Consider the following 13,951-nt stretch of genomic DNA (forward strand, 5'->3'; position numbering starts at 1 on the left):
TCTATAAGGTTGGTGCTTTCTACCATAGTCATTCTTTTCAAACAACAACCGCTATCTATACGTCAGGTCAGGTACTTCTGGGACTACCCTCGTACCGTCGCTTACACAACACGCGCGTCGATCTTACTCGACTCTGCTCTGCCGCGAAACAACGCGACCATGCGAACGTAATGGGATGCAGGACCATGTGTTTTCATTACGCACCTCTGCAGTGCGCAGGGCGATAACGATATTTTCGTATTGTACGTGGTTACGCGTGCCGGTGCGATTTTGCAGAGGGAAAAAGAGAGAGAGAGAGAGAGAGAGAGAGGGAGAGAGCCCGCACTCGGCGCGTTTCCACGTGGTTAAAACTTACGATGAGCTCGTGGAAAGCGCGCCGTTATCGGCGCAGCGACATGACAAGCTGCGCCGACGGCGTGTCCAGACTTTTGACGCTTGCTCGCTAATAATAGACGACAATGCTCGACGTTGAGTATGAATTTTTCACAATGTCCCATGGCCTCATCAATCGAACCTCTAACGAGATAACTCCGTGCGTTCGCGAGAGAATGACAAAGGGCGACGGAGGTTCGTGGATATCCGATTTCCTGCGAGTCACCGAGAAGAGAAGGGAAAAATGCACAAGGAAAATACGATCGTCATGGATCTGCGACGGTCGAGTTCTCCGTGACATCGGCGATCCGAGGAGGAACGTGAAATTTGCGTCTCCGGCAGCGTCCGATCTCTCGGCGATTCATAGCTCCCTGGATATATTTCGCTTCGCGTTAGGAGCCGTAAACCGGCGCACGGGACAGGTGTCGCGAAATTGGAGCTTTATGGTCGCCGATGTGCAGTCGCAGTCGCAGTCGCAGGAGCCGCGTCGTCGACATCGGCGGTGCGAATGTTCCCGACAGAAGCGACGAGCCACCCTTATATGCATCGCCCATCGCGCGCGTAGGGGCGAAAGCTCGTCTCGCTGCAGAAGAAGTACTCTTATTTAATGGACATGAATAAAGAACGGGAGAAGGAGGGTGGAGGGAAGACAGAAGAAGAAAGAGAGAGAGAAAGAGAAAGAGAGGGAGAGGGAGAGAGAGAGAGAGACCAGAGGCGTGACACACGGCGAACAAAGGCTGCTGAGATGCACGCAACCCCTCGATAGATATCGAGTGGCGTTAATGGTATCTTCGCGACAACGGTAATGGGATCTTCTTACCTATCAGTGGGGCCCGCTATTATTTCCATAATTTCGTATATAAGGAGCGAACACCAGGGATGAGTGACCAGTCGTACGGCGGTGTTACGTGCGAGACGATCGTTTTTCCCGGGAAGGATGAAGCTTCTTATACTCTGTGTAAGCATCGTCCGAGATATACGAGAGAAAGAAAGAGGAAGGGGATCTTTTCTCCCTCTGCGGCCAACGTGGCTCGTAATTTATTATACTTTATTTGTGCTCGTGCAACAAACGCAGTCACGTCCCGCCGGCGTCGCGGTTTCGCTTTGGTTTTAGCGCAAGACACCGTATGAAAGATACATTAGACGAAGATAGATCGCGTTCTTTCCTCAGCCGTCTTTTGCAATCGCCGCGGTCGCAGCTTACATGAACGCAGAGCCTGCGACGAATGTCGAGAAACTGTGGGCCGAGTCATTAATATTACCGCGGGTCTTTAACCAGTTCACTGGCGAGTCGAAATTAACGTTTTGTGCCAAAACTGGTAAGAGCGAATAATGTCGTATTTTATGTGTAAGCTTATCTAGAAAAGGTTTTTGTGTCGTTGATTATGAATCCGGAATCGAAATTTTAAAATTCAAAATGACGGATCCAATATGACGACTTCAAATGGCTAACTTTGATATTATGGATATGTATCAAACTCGGTATATGTATGTTTTATCGATTATAAATAACAAATACAGAGTCGAAATTTAAAAAATTAAAATGGCGGATCCAACATGGCTTTAAGTGGCTAACTTTGTTATTCTATTATGAAAATGTATTATACTCAATATGATTTTTTGGTCGCAGATAACGGATTAGTTCAGGACATTCAAACTTTATTTTATTTTGATTATGCACTTGAGACTGGTATGATATCTGTTCCGTACGGCTATAAAAAATAAAAAAGTAAAAAATAAAAAATAAAACAAAAAATTAAAATAAACAAAAATAAAAAATAGAAAAATAGAATGTAAAATCCTACTGTAGCCTTCACGTGGCGCATTCTATAGTCGTGATATTTCACCAACTAATACGGAGGTAAAAGTATATACAATGAAATACCGTTAGTCACTAGAAGCAAAAATATTGGTCTGCCATATTGGATCCGCCATTTTGAATTTCTCAAATTTGACTCCAGATTCGTAGTTAGCGACCCAAAAACCTTGGGCATACCGAGTTGTGTGCAAATCCATTGAAAATTGACAGAATTATTCAAGATGCACAGATGGGCCATTATCAGAAGAATCACTGCTTTTTTTTGGACATATATGGGCCATTACCAGTGAACTGGTTAATAAAAAGAAGGAAAAAAGCGAAGAGAAATACATATTCCGTGGAAGATTTTCCTTTTACGATGTCATCGCCGCGTCGCACAGTGGTTCGAAACACAAAATTTATGAAAAAAAATATTTATTTGATAAATATTGTAAATCTATTAATACTTTATCATTTATTACTATAAAAGTAGGGAATTTAAATGCATTAACTTGAAAAATAATAATTCTTTTTAAAAATAATATCGCATATTTAACTGAACTATAACATATAAGATATATTACTATTACTATTATCATAATAACTAGATTATTCTTATCTTTTTAACGTTTCATTATTTTTTTATCATTTTATTAAAAAATATGTTTTTTATTAATTATTTTCTTCTGAACTCTCAGTTTCTTATGAGGACTCAGATTCTTCTTTTAATTCTTTTATTTCATTTGAAGATATATTAATTAATTTTAAAACTTCAAAATTTAGTGAAGATTTCTTATATTGTTTTATATGGCTGCATGAACTTAAATATGGGTCCGAACTAAGTATTAACCTACGAAATAAATCTTCATTTGTATTTAAATAAGAACATTTTCTTGTATGATGTTCGCGATAATATCTAATATGTTTGTTTTTAGCTTCTTGAGCTTCTTCAGAGAGTTCTCCTATGGGAAGAATAAAATGCTTAATCATCATGGGTCCGTGAATAAGGATTTTGTGTACCGAAATAGGCATATAACAACACGATATTAGCGCGCGTCGGCATCGAAAAATTATTGTTACTCGAAAAGTTGCAAGTAACTGCAGCCAAATTAAAGTTACCTATTTTCTTTGAACATTATATTAAATATTTATAATAACTTTTTTCATTCTTAAGCGTTCCCTCATTTCGTACGGAAAATTTAATTCGAAAATTGTTCAAGATTTAAGTACTCTTATTATGTATAATGTTGTAATGCATTTAATAATAATTGATGTGTTTCAAACACGTAATTTTATACATTGAGGTGCACTTATAAAAATTTATAAACCGCGTTATTACATTTCAATAATAAAAAAAGATATCAAATTTTAAAAAGTTCGAATTTCAGTAATAAAATTGAGCACTTAACTTAGCCATAAAATGTTAAATACTTTATGTCCAATAAAACGTTTTAAATAAGCCCACGGAAAAGGGCGTGTAGTTCAGTTGATAGCTTATCAGTGAAAGAACATAACATAAAAATTTCGAAGCTTTAGAACAAAGTTGGAAATTTGATTATTTTTCGCGTTTCTCGCCGTTCGAAGCATTGTGCGTCGTTGCGCAATGACGTCCGATTGTTCTAATCGCGAAATGTCTCAACACGGCGAATCAGGTGATGGTGCACGGTCTGTCGGCGGAGGAGCCGGGCCAGGTGCTGTCGATCGGTCGATGGAAGGAGCAGGTTGTCGCACCGGACTTCCTGCTTGGCGACGAGCACGAGGAGATCCCCGGGGGCAGCCGGGGTTCCGCGTATGGCGAGAAGCGCAACTACCGCCCCGAGGGACTCGCCGAGCAGGTGAAACGCATCGCCGGCGCGGAGGACGTCGGGCTGCAGCCGCGTCTCGTAACGAGAGTACGTTTGTATAATTTCTCCGCGGCGCTTTCTTTCAGCCAAACCTCACCCCGCGCCACCTATTCTTCCTTTCCGAGTTCCTTCTCCTCGAGGAACGACATCGTTAGACGTGCCTCGTCTCGGTAAATTCTAATATTTCAAGATTAGACTCTCTCTCTCTCCCTCTCTCTCTCTCTCTCTCTCTCTCTCTCTCTCTCTCTGTCTGTCTCTCGCCTATGGACGGAAGGAAAACGATCGAGAATTTAAATTTCTCTCCTTCGTTCGGAAAAACGACGCGATTTTAAACGTGCGCAATCGAGACGTCAGAACGGCCACGAACGTCGATTAACGCGTCCGCGACTTCTCGTCACGCGTTTTGCGCTTATCAAACACGTGCGAGTGATGAAAACGCGACGGGGCTTTCGCGATTGCGAGTTGCGGGTCGCTGAGGGAATTTCAGCGGTGAAGGACGCCCCGATTTCCGCGGAATGACAATCGCGAGCGGGCATAATGAGCATTTTTTCGTTCACGCATCGACCGTGAAGAAATTGCGTTGATATTCGCGGTAACGGTGGGCGACTGCGATTAAACGCGATACGAGTCCCATAAACAATACGCGATGCTATCTACTTTGCCGTATTATCCGTTTATTTCACGGTCGTCGTAAATCGCTTTGCACAAGCGCTGCGGCGACTGTCGACCGCGCGAAAAACGTCGCATTCGCGAAATATGTGCCGCGAAATCTCGACCGTCGAAATGCGAAAAATCCATCCGCTCTCCGTCAAAGTGCGACTGCGCGAGCCAGTCCCGGTGAATAGGCAACGTGGCTTCGTTGCGGCTCTCATTGAGTTAATTACCTAATTAATTGATTCCGTAATGAGAACTCCCTTTGTCGCCGCCTCGATGTCTCGCGAATCGCGCGATCCACCGTATACACGCGGCGTGCGAAATAACGTAAAAAGTAACGTCCACCTTCCCGTAAAGTCTCGTTCACGGCTCGACTTACTCTCGCAATTTCCGCGAATTCACTCGTCCAGAATTCACCCGCGAAAATCACTGTGCGCGAGGCGGCGCACAGTAGGAAAAATAAGACAATTTTTAGACAAAAATCCACCGACAACAAAAACAACTCTATCAATTTTAATGAAATTATTTTTTTAAATACTCGCAGAGGATCCTGCTACAACGAGGTACTGCTATAAATGAGTCAAGACTCGACTTAACCTCAAAAAAATTTATATAAATTCGACACATTAAGAACCGACAAACTTTCAACACGATAATACTTTGATATAAAAACGTCCTTTCTGCAACGAACTTCTTACCATTTTTTATTAAACTGCGTGACAAAAATATTTACTATCTTATCTCTAATCATTTTCTCTTTATATTCAGAAAAAGAAGGTTCTTTTTTAATTGTTTCTAAAATCAAGTCAGCTTTATTTCCTTCCATCTGAAGCCGACGCATTGTTCCAAATAATTTCACATAAGTATGAAAACTTAACTTGAAAAATCTTCATTGTTAAAAAAGTATGTCATGTAAAATAGTTTTTACACGAATATATTTATAATAACCAATTATAAGTTGATTAATTATAATTTATGTTTGAACAAAAAATAAAGAATGGTTAATATTCAAAAGAATTCAAAATTAGTGACTATAACGTTAAAGTCAAGTATTACTTTCTACCGCAATGTGACTTTCAAGTCTACTGATATCATAACACATTATGTTTACATAAGTATTGGTGCATTATATAGGGTGTCCCATTTTAAATCCTCCAGGTAAATATCTCGAAAAATATGGAAGATACGGAAAAGTATTTTAGACAAAAGTTGTATGTTTTCAAGGAGGACATAAAACAACTATATCAATTTGTTTACAGATGGCGCCATTTTCGAATTATTCACTGATCATTACTTTCCTTAAACGGAAACTCCAATTTCTTATTACATCATCTTTTTCTACCAATTAATTTGAGTAATTTTTGTCTGAAACATTTTTTTATTTAATTAATATTTTTAAGATATTTAAGGAAAACTTGGTAACTTTTTCAATATTTAACTTACGATATCTCGCTAACTATTTGTCAGAAGAAAAAATAGTACTAGACTTTTTTACTCTATTTGATCTCAAGAATATATTGTTATAATAATGTCCTAACTTTTGTTAACTTATCGACTTTTGGAAATTTCAAAATCATTAAATTAACAAAAATCAGGATGTTATTGTAACAATATATTCTTGAGACTAAATAGAGTAAAAAAGTCTAGTACCATTTTCTCTTTCGACAATAAGTTAGCGAGATATCGTAAGTTAAATATTGAAAAAGTTACCAAGTTTTCCTTAATTATCTCAGAAAACATTAGGCAAATAAAAAAATATTTCAGATAAAAATTACTTAAATTAATTGATAGAAAAAGATGATATAATAAAAAATTAGGATTTACATTTAAGAAAAGTAACGATCAGTGAATATCTCGAAAGTGACGTTATCTGTAAACAAACTGATACAGTTGTTTTAAATCCCCCTTAAAACTATGCAACTTTTGTCTGAAATATTTTTCCGTATCTTCCATATTTCTCGGAATATTTACCTGGGGAGGGGGAGGGGGGGATTTAGAATGGAACACCCTATGTTGTCGGTGGATTTCTATCCAAAAATTGTCTTATTTTTTCTACTGTGCGGCGGCGACAACAACAAGACTCTGTTTGCAGTCTCTGTGCACCTGCGAGACGCAATATGAGATGAGGGATCTGGGCGAGGGACACTATCCGAGATACTTAACTGCATCGCGCTGCAAGCCGAAAGCCTGCCAGAGCAAGTTCAATTCCTGTCGACTGCTGCACTACATGGTAAGATCGCTGCATGCTGACAATCGATATTCCGTGAAGTAGTAGACTGCAGTAATACGGTTAAGTGGTTGTCGAGTATTGTGCGAGTACACACAACTTTGATTAACGTCGACTTGCGAGCGAACACGCACACTCTCACCCCCCCTCTCTCTCTCTCTCTCTCTCTCCTTCGCCCTTTCTCTCTGTTTATTGAATATCAAGAACTTCTCGCCACGGGAACAAACATCGAGTCGTCGCGATAAGTCGACGATCGTTCGTACACTCAAACACCCTTCAGCAATGCGCGCGGTTGCGTAACTGCGCCGGATGCTCGTTCAGTTGCGCCCTGTGAGCGCAACGTGGAAGTGCAGGGTTTGATTGTGCGAGCGCAGTCACACCCGCCGTCCTACTCACTCGATTCGCACAGCGAATGCTGTGGACAAATGCCGCGAGCGCGACTCGAACCGCTTCTCGCGATTCTCGCTCGCGGCGTCATTACGATGATTCCATGCAGCCCCGTGACGTAGCGTTGATTATCGCGCGATTATTCGCGCAGAACGTCGTGGACATTTTCGCGGAGAATGATTCTCGCCGAGCTTCGATTATATTAGGTCATTAAGTATGAAATGTCCAATTTCGAATCAAAAGTTTGGTTTATTATATCTCAAACTAGAAATAGAGCACAATTAATCCAAGTATGCGCCTAAACTATCGGCACAGTTCTGTCATCTTAACGGTGGCTTATCTATGCCAGCAGCGGAGAAGCCTGAAGAGCAGGTGACGATGAAATCGCGGAAGACGTTTCCCACAGCTTCTTGAGAATTGAATATTTTTCCTTGCAACAAATGGTCCAGTGCCTGGAAGAAGTGGTAGTCAGTTGATGCAAGGTCTGGTGAATATGGTGGGTGACAAAGTTTCCAGGTCCAGCTACTGTAGTTTGAGCAACGTTTTTTGTGTGACATGTGGTCGAGCGTTATCTTGCAAGAGAATTAGTCTGTCTCTATTGATCAATCTCGGCTGCTTAATCGCAAGCATCTTCATCATTTCATCCAGTTGGTTACAGCAGACATCCGCTGTAATCGATTGACCAGGTTTCATGAAGCTGTAGTGGATAATATCAGTGCTGGACCAACAAATAGACACCATTAGCTTTCTTTTGTGAACATTCGGTTTCGGACTGTGTTTCGGTACTTCATCTATATCCAACCATTATGCCGAACACTTGCAATTGTCGAAAAGATCGTGTTGTTCATCACACGTAACAATACGATGTAAACATGGTTCGCTTTTATGTCGTGATAGTAAAGAAAGGCAAGCTTCCAGACGATTTCTCTTCTGACTCTCGTTTAATTCATGCGGAACCCATCTATTCAGCTTCTTTACCTTGCCGATTTGTTTCAAGTGATCCAATATCGTTGGAATAGTAACGTTAAACCTTGCTGCTAATTCACGCGTAGTTTGAGATGTATCCGCTTCCACTACAGTTTTCAACTCATCATTATCCACCTTGGTCTCGGGTCGCCCACGTGGCTCATTTTCAAGATTAAAATCGCCAGAACGAAACTTCTCAAACCATCGACGTACTGTGCGTTCATTAGCCACATCTTCACCAAACACTTTGTTGATATTTCGAGTTGTCTGCGCTGCATTGGTTCCACGACGGAACTTATATTCGAAAATAACACGAATTTTCAACTTATTCATGATTATAGAAAAATTGTTGTAACAAAGACAATTCGGAAAATAATTACAAAGCAAAACATGCGTTTGAAAGAATGACGATGTATCTTCACAACAACAAAAAAACCAAGAACTGTAAAGATGAAATGTCAGAGTGTTCGAGTGTCAAATTTAGTACTTAAGGAAATTGGACATTTTATATTTAATTATTATAATTATTAATAATCTAATACATTAACTACACACGCGTTCTACCCGTAAGTACACGTTAAATCACTCCGAGCTCTATTTTTCCTCGCCCCGCAATGCTGCGTGCACACACGCTGGAGACGCATAAAGGAGAACAGCGGGAAATATTCCGCGCAAGTTTTCTTAAAAAAAAAGGAGAGAACTCGCAGAATATCTCGGAAACTCGGAAACGCACTGAGTGGCAAAGAATGTAAAAATTACATCACATGATTTATTTTTCAGCCGTCTGTTTGTAACCGCTAAACATGGGGGGGGGGGCGACTGCCACGGTGGGGGAGGGCAGAAAGAAAAATCGGGGTGAACGCTAAACGCGAGAACGCAATAACGTGTAAAAGGCAGAGCGTATAGAGCGTCGTCACTTACTACAACAAGCGACGTCGCATGTGTGCGTCTTGCAATTGCATTATCCGCGCGAGATTAATACTGTTCAGCACTATTAATATCGAAGATTAATGAGTCCGTGAGAGGGCACGAGTTGTTAACATATTCGTCCATAATAAGAATGCATCCACTGGCTGCTTTCCCAATCCGCTTTTCTCCCTAATTAATCGTATTAAATTACGCGATTGTGCGGCCGACTAGTCATCCGGGAATTAATACGGAGCGACGATATAGCGAATTACGGAAGCTCGCTCGCCGAATGCGCCGATGAATAAGTATCTATATAATCGGCCTCTCGTATCATTAATTAGCGATAAAACTCGATGCAATATCGCTCGTTAATTCGCAAACGCCCGCGAAAAGAGCGCGACGGAATTTCCGAGGATACGTCGTGACGCGACTCTAGAAATACACACAGGGTGAGGAGAAAAGATGGAAACCCTTAAAAATCTTGAAAGATATAAGTTTTACAGAAAAGTGTTTCAGACAAAAGTTATAAGGCTCAAAACGATGTATTTACTTATTTTATCAGTTTGATCTGAGTGACGTTGCTAAGGTCAGGTCAAGGTCAACTTATTTTTTTTAAACGGAAACCCCAATTTTTTATTATATCATCTTTTTCTACCAATTAATTTTGATAACTTTTGTTCGAAACATTTTTTTATTTGTCTAATATTTTTTGAGATATTTAAGGAAAACTCGGAAATTTTTTCAATATTTAACTTATAATATCTCGCCAGCTATTTGTTGGAAGAAAGAATATATTGTTACAATGGCACTCTGACTTTTGTTAATTTGATGATTTTGAAATTTCCAAAAGTCAATAAGTTAACAAAAGTTAATTAACTATTGTAACAATATGTTCTTGAATCCAAACAGAGTAAAAAAGTCTAGTATCATTTTTTCTTCTGACGAAAGTTAGAGAGATATCATAAGTTAAATATTAAAAAAGTCATCAAGTTTTCCTTCAATATCTCAAAACGTATTAGGTAAATGTGTAAAGAAAATGTTTCAGAAAAGTTGTTCAAATTAATTGATAGAAAAAGATGATATAATAAAAAATGGGGGTTTCTGTTTAAGAAAAATAAGTTGACTTTGACTTGATCTTGGCAACGCCACTCAAGGTCAAACTGATAACATCAGTAAATACATCGTTTTGAGCCTTATAACTTTTGTCTGAAACACTTTTCTGTAAAACTTATATCTCTCGAGATTTTTAAGGATTTCCATCTTTTTTCCTCACCCTGTAGATATCGGATAGCATTGTCGATGTTATAACGCCCGGATTGTCATGCGTGAGCATTCACGGATTGGCGGTCGGTATCGCACAAAAGAAGGAAACGGAAAAGCGGAGTAAATCGTGAACGCTCGACGAGCTGCGAATGGATTAATCCCGCGGCGCTCTCCCGTCTCCTCCGCAGGTTCACGTGTTGAGCCAACGCGATTTGGGCGGATTAAACGACGAGCACTACTCGGAGGAAAACGGGCTGCCGGAAGCCCCACTTCCGGAGGCTCTCCGTCACAAGTGGAGGCTGAAGCCGATGTCGATCGCCGTCGCGTGTGTGCCGGCGACAGATAGAAGAAATTAATGTACGCGCGGCCACCTCGGACGTGTCCGGGCTACCGATCGAGGAGGAGGACGAGGATTCGCCGGATCCAGCGGCCTTTTCTGTATATCGATCGCGTCCCAGGAAAATGCCCGGCGAGAACTGACGGACGACGGCACGCGCGAGCTTCTGCTTTAATCGAACTCGAAACGCTTGTACTCGGCATGCCTGCACGCCGCGAAGCGTGAAATGTGTAAGAACGAGGGAATAATTACATTGTGTGCGCATTGTATATTCTATGATCCTTACATTCCTCTGACTGACCCACCACTGCGATCCCGGTGCGCAGCGAAGTCACTCGATTCTGAGAGACAAAGAACGCACGTCGTGGAGATCTCGCGCAATCGAGAGCATCGCGCGAGAATCTCGCTCCGGCTTTGAAACTTTGAGAGCGAGTTCGCGGAAACTGAAGATAAGGTCGTCGACTTTCTGTCGGTTTTTCTTCCGGACGCCGGATATTTTCCTTGTCGCAAGGCGGGGCTCCTCGCCGACGGAAGGATTGGCCGCAATGTAAGATACATTATCGCGATGAACTTCGCATGGACATACTTTCGCACTTTCGGCAGCGTTCCCTCGCGACTTGTACGCCCATATTCCGGGTGAAGCGACGAGGATACGTTTGTAATTTTATGGTTTGCATAAAAACAACGGAGCTCGATTTGCAAAAATCTGTCGCGAGGGAACCGTAACATTTCTCGTCATTTTGTTATTATATGTATATACAGGGTATTCCATTTTAAGAAACGCATCTCGATAATTCTTCAACGAAGCATTTTCAGCAAAAATGTTTCGAACAAAAGCTGTATGATTTCAAGAGGGACTTAAAACAACTATACGTATACTATTTTGTTTATATATGCATCACTTTCAAGATATTTACTGATCATTATTTTTCTTAAATGAAAACCTCAATTTTTTATTACACCGTCTTTTTCTACCGATTAATTTAAACAACTTTTGTCCGAAACATTTTTTTATTTGCCTAATATTTTTTTAGATATTTAAGGAAAACTTGATAACTTTTTCAATACTTAACTCACGATATCTCGCTAACTATTCGTCGGAAGAAAAAGTGGTACTAGACTTTTTTGCTCTACTTGGGCTCATGAATATATTGTTACAATAGCGCCCTGACAGTATAGTTGTTTTATGTCCTCCTTGAAATCATACAACTTTTGTTCGAAACATTTTTGCTGAAAACGCTTCGTTGAAGGATTATCGAGGTGCGTTTCTTAAAATGGGACACCCTTTATATATACTCACTTTTCATTCTACTACATATTACAAACGCGCGTACATTCGTGCGCTATTAAATAGTCAAAGCATACAGCTCCTGCGTGATAACATCGATATTTATCAAAAAACATTGAAATTCGCTTAAAATACACATCCGAAGAGAGAAAAAGAGCAGAAAAAGACAGTTGGTTTGATACTTTTTACTTCAAGACAGTTTCTCACTCTTCTCTTCTGCGTTCCTCTCTACCTGTCTCGTCGGAAATCAATGTAATTTGCGTTTAAATCATTACGAGAAAATCAACCGATAAGATCTCGTCGCTCACTTTTTTCTTTTTTTTTTGACTCTGCAGGTAGACATCTTTTTGCACGAATGAAATTTCGTCTCGTGGATTCCCTCGTGTAGATTGCGTACGCGCATAACGCTGGCCTCGCGCAACAAGTAACGTTCTCAGCGCGTAAAATAATTTAAAAGGCCAAGAGATCGATTGGTCTCGTCGTGTCGAAAGCAGGAGAGAGTGAGAGAGAGGTAAGAAAATCCCTCCGGTGTACTTCGCAGCAATGTTCTAGCCGGTGAGCAATCAACCGGGTACGAATAAAATGGCGCATTATGGGAGCGCACAATTGCGAGGGTGAGGATACGCGGGGTGAGAGAGGGAGAAGGGAGGGGATAAGAGCGCTGTAAAATACCTGATTAAAAAAGGTCACAAGGACGCTGCGCTTTATCGTCGGATTTAATTTTCAGCCGGTATACAACAGCTCGTTTGCGGTAGATTTCTCCGACATATTCCGACATCCCCACATTCACACGGGGAAAAGTTAATTCGATTACAAAGGCAGCGGATCGCCGTTTTCGAGTCTGCTCGAAAAATTCAGATTAATGTTTCAAGTTGCAACAGGGACATTTTGCAAAGATTCCACGAAGCCACTGATTTCGCCATTTGGTCTCGTCGATACTTATTGAATAACTTCGCACTGATTTCCGTATGTATACGCAGAGTCGGGAAAGTAACTTGTTACCGTTACCATTACTTTCGGTAAAAAGTAACTCGTTACCGTTACCGTTACTTTCGGTAAAAAGTAACTCGTTACCGTTCCCGTTACTTTCGGTAAAAAGTAACTCGTTACCGTTACTCGTTACTGGTCTTAAAAAATAGCGCGTTACCGTTACTTGAAAGTAACGATATTTTATTTCGTCACTTTTCGTTACTTTATCTTATTGTAAATCCAGGATTATAAGAAAGGTACTAAGACAATATATAAATCGGATATAAGATGATTACAAATATATATATATATATATTTAAATATTTTTATTATTTTATGTTATTAAGTGCTGTACTTAATGAAAAGTTTCTTAATTAGTGAATATGAATTTAATATTTGAACATTAGTGCCTGTTAACTTTAAAAATCTTTGCCATTCATCATAGGCAGATTCCTCATTTGATGTTTACTGTTTGAAATTAAAAAAGTCATCGTTATCATCGTGCTTATCAGACATCAAAGAATTTTCAGCTGAAGAAATTCCTCTTAATAAATGTTCTAAATATCTTTGCGCAAATTTTCGCTTATCTCCGGCTAGCTCAATTTGAATTTGGGATGCAAACGGCTGGCAATTATTAACTCTTCTTTTTCGAACGTAGTACAAAACCTAAAGTTAAATCAATAAAATTAAATATAAACATATTGATTTTTCTTTTTGATCAGATGAATGTTGTTTAATAAACATATGTGTTAATCAAATTACACCAACTTACCTTTCTTTTAAACCTTTCTGTATAGCTACGGCCAATGGATGACGCAAATATATGAGTCCATCTTTATTGGTTCTCACTAAATCTAGTATAAAACAAAAAATGCATAGAAATTAAATACAATTAACTTTAATTTTATAGAAATTAAAAAATAACGATTAAAGTAAC

General features: G+C 40.0%; 1 protein-coding gene across 1 annotated transcript; it reads left to right on the plus strand.

Moving 5' to 3' along the window:
• The first annotated feature begins 1,250 nt into the window (after positions 1 to 1,250).
• LOC105186565 (prothoracicotropic hormone-like) lies at positions 1,251 to 11,026 on the plus strand. Its single transcript, XM_025301277.1, has 4 exons — positions 1,251 to 1,330; positions 3,823 to 4,062; positions 6,761 to 6,898; positions 10,609 to 11,026. The coding sequence occupies exons 1-4, from the start codon at positions 1,310 to 1,312 to the stop codon at positions 10,774 to 10,776; spliced, it is 567 nt and encodes a 188-aa protein (XP_025157062.1). The 5' UTR covers positions 1,251 to 1,309; the 3' UTR covers positions 10,777 to 11,026.
• Positions 11,027 to 13,951: the final 2,925 nt, after the last annotated feature.

Source organism: Harpegnathos saltator, unplaced genomic scaffold, assembly GCF_003227715.2.
Source record: "Harpegnathos saltator strain DR-91 unplaced genomic scaffold, Hsal_v8.6 scaffold406, whole genome shotgun sequence".
NCBI classification, from domain to species: Eukaryota; Metazoa; Arthropoda; class Insecta; order Hymenoptera; family Formicidae; genus Harpegnathos; species Harpegnathos saltator.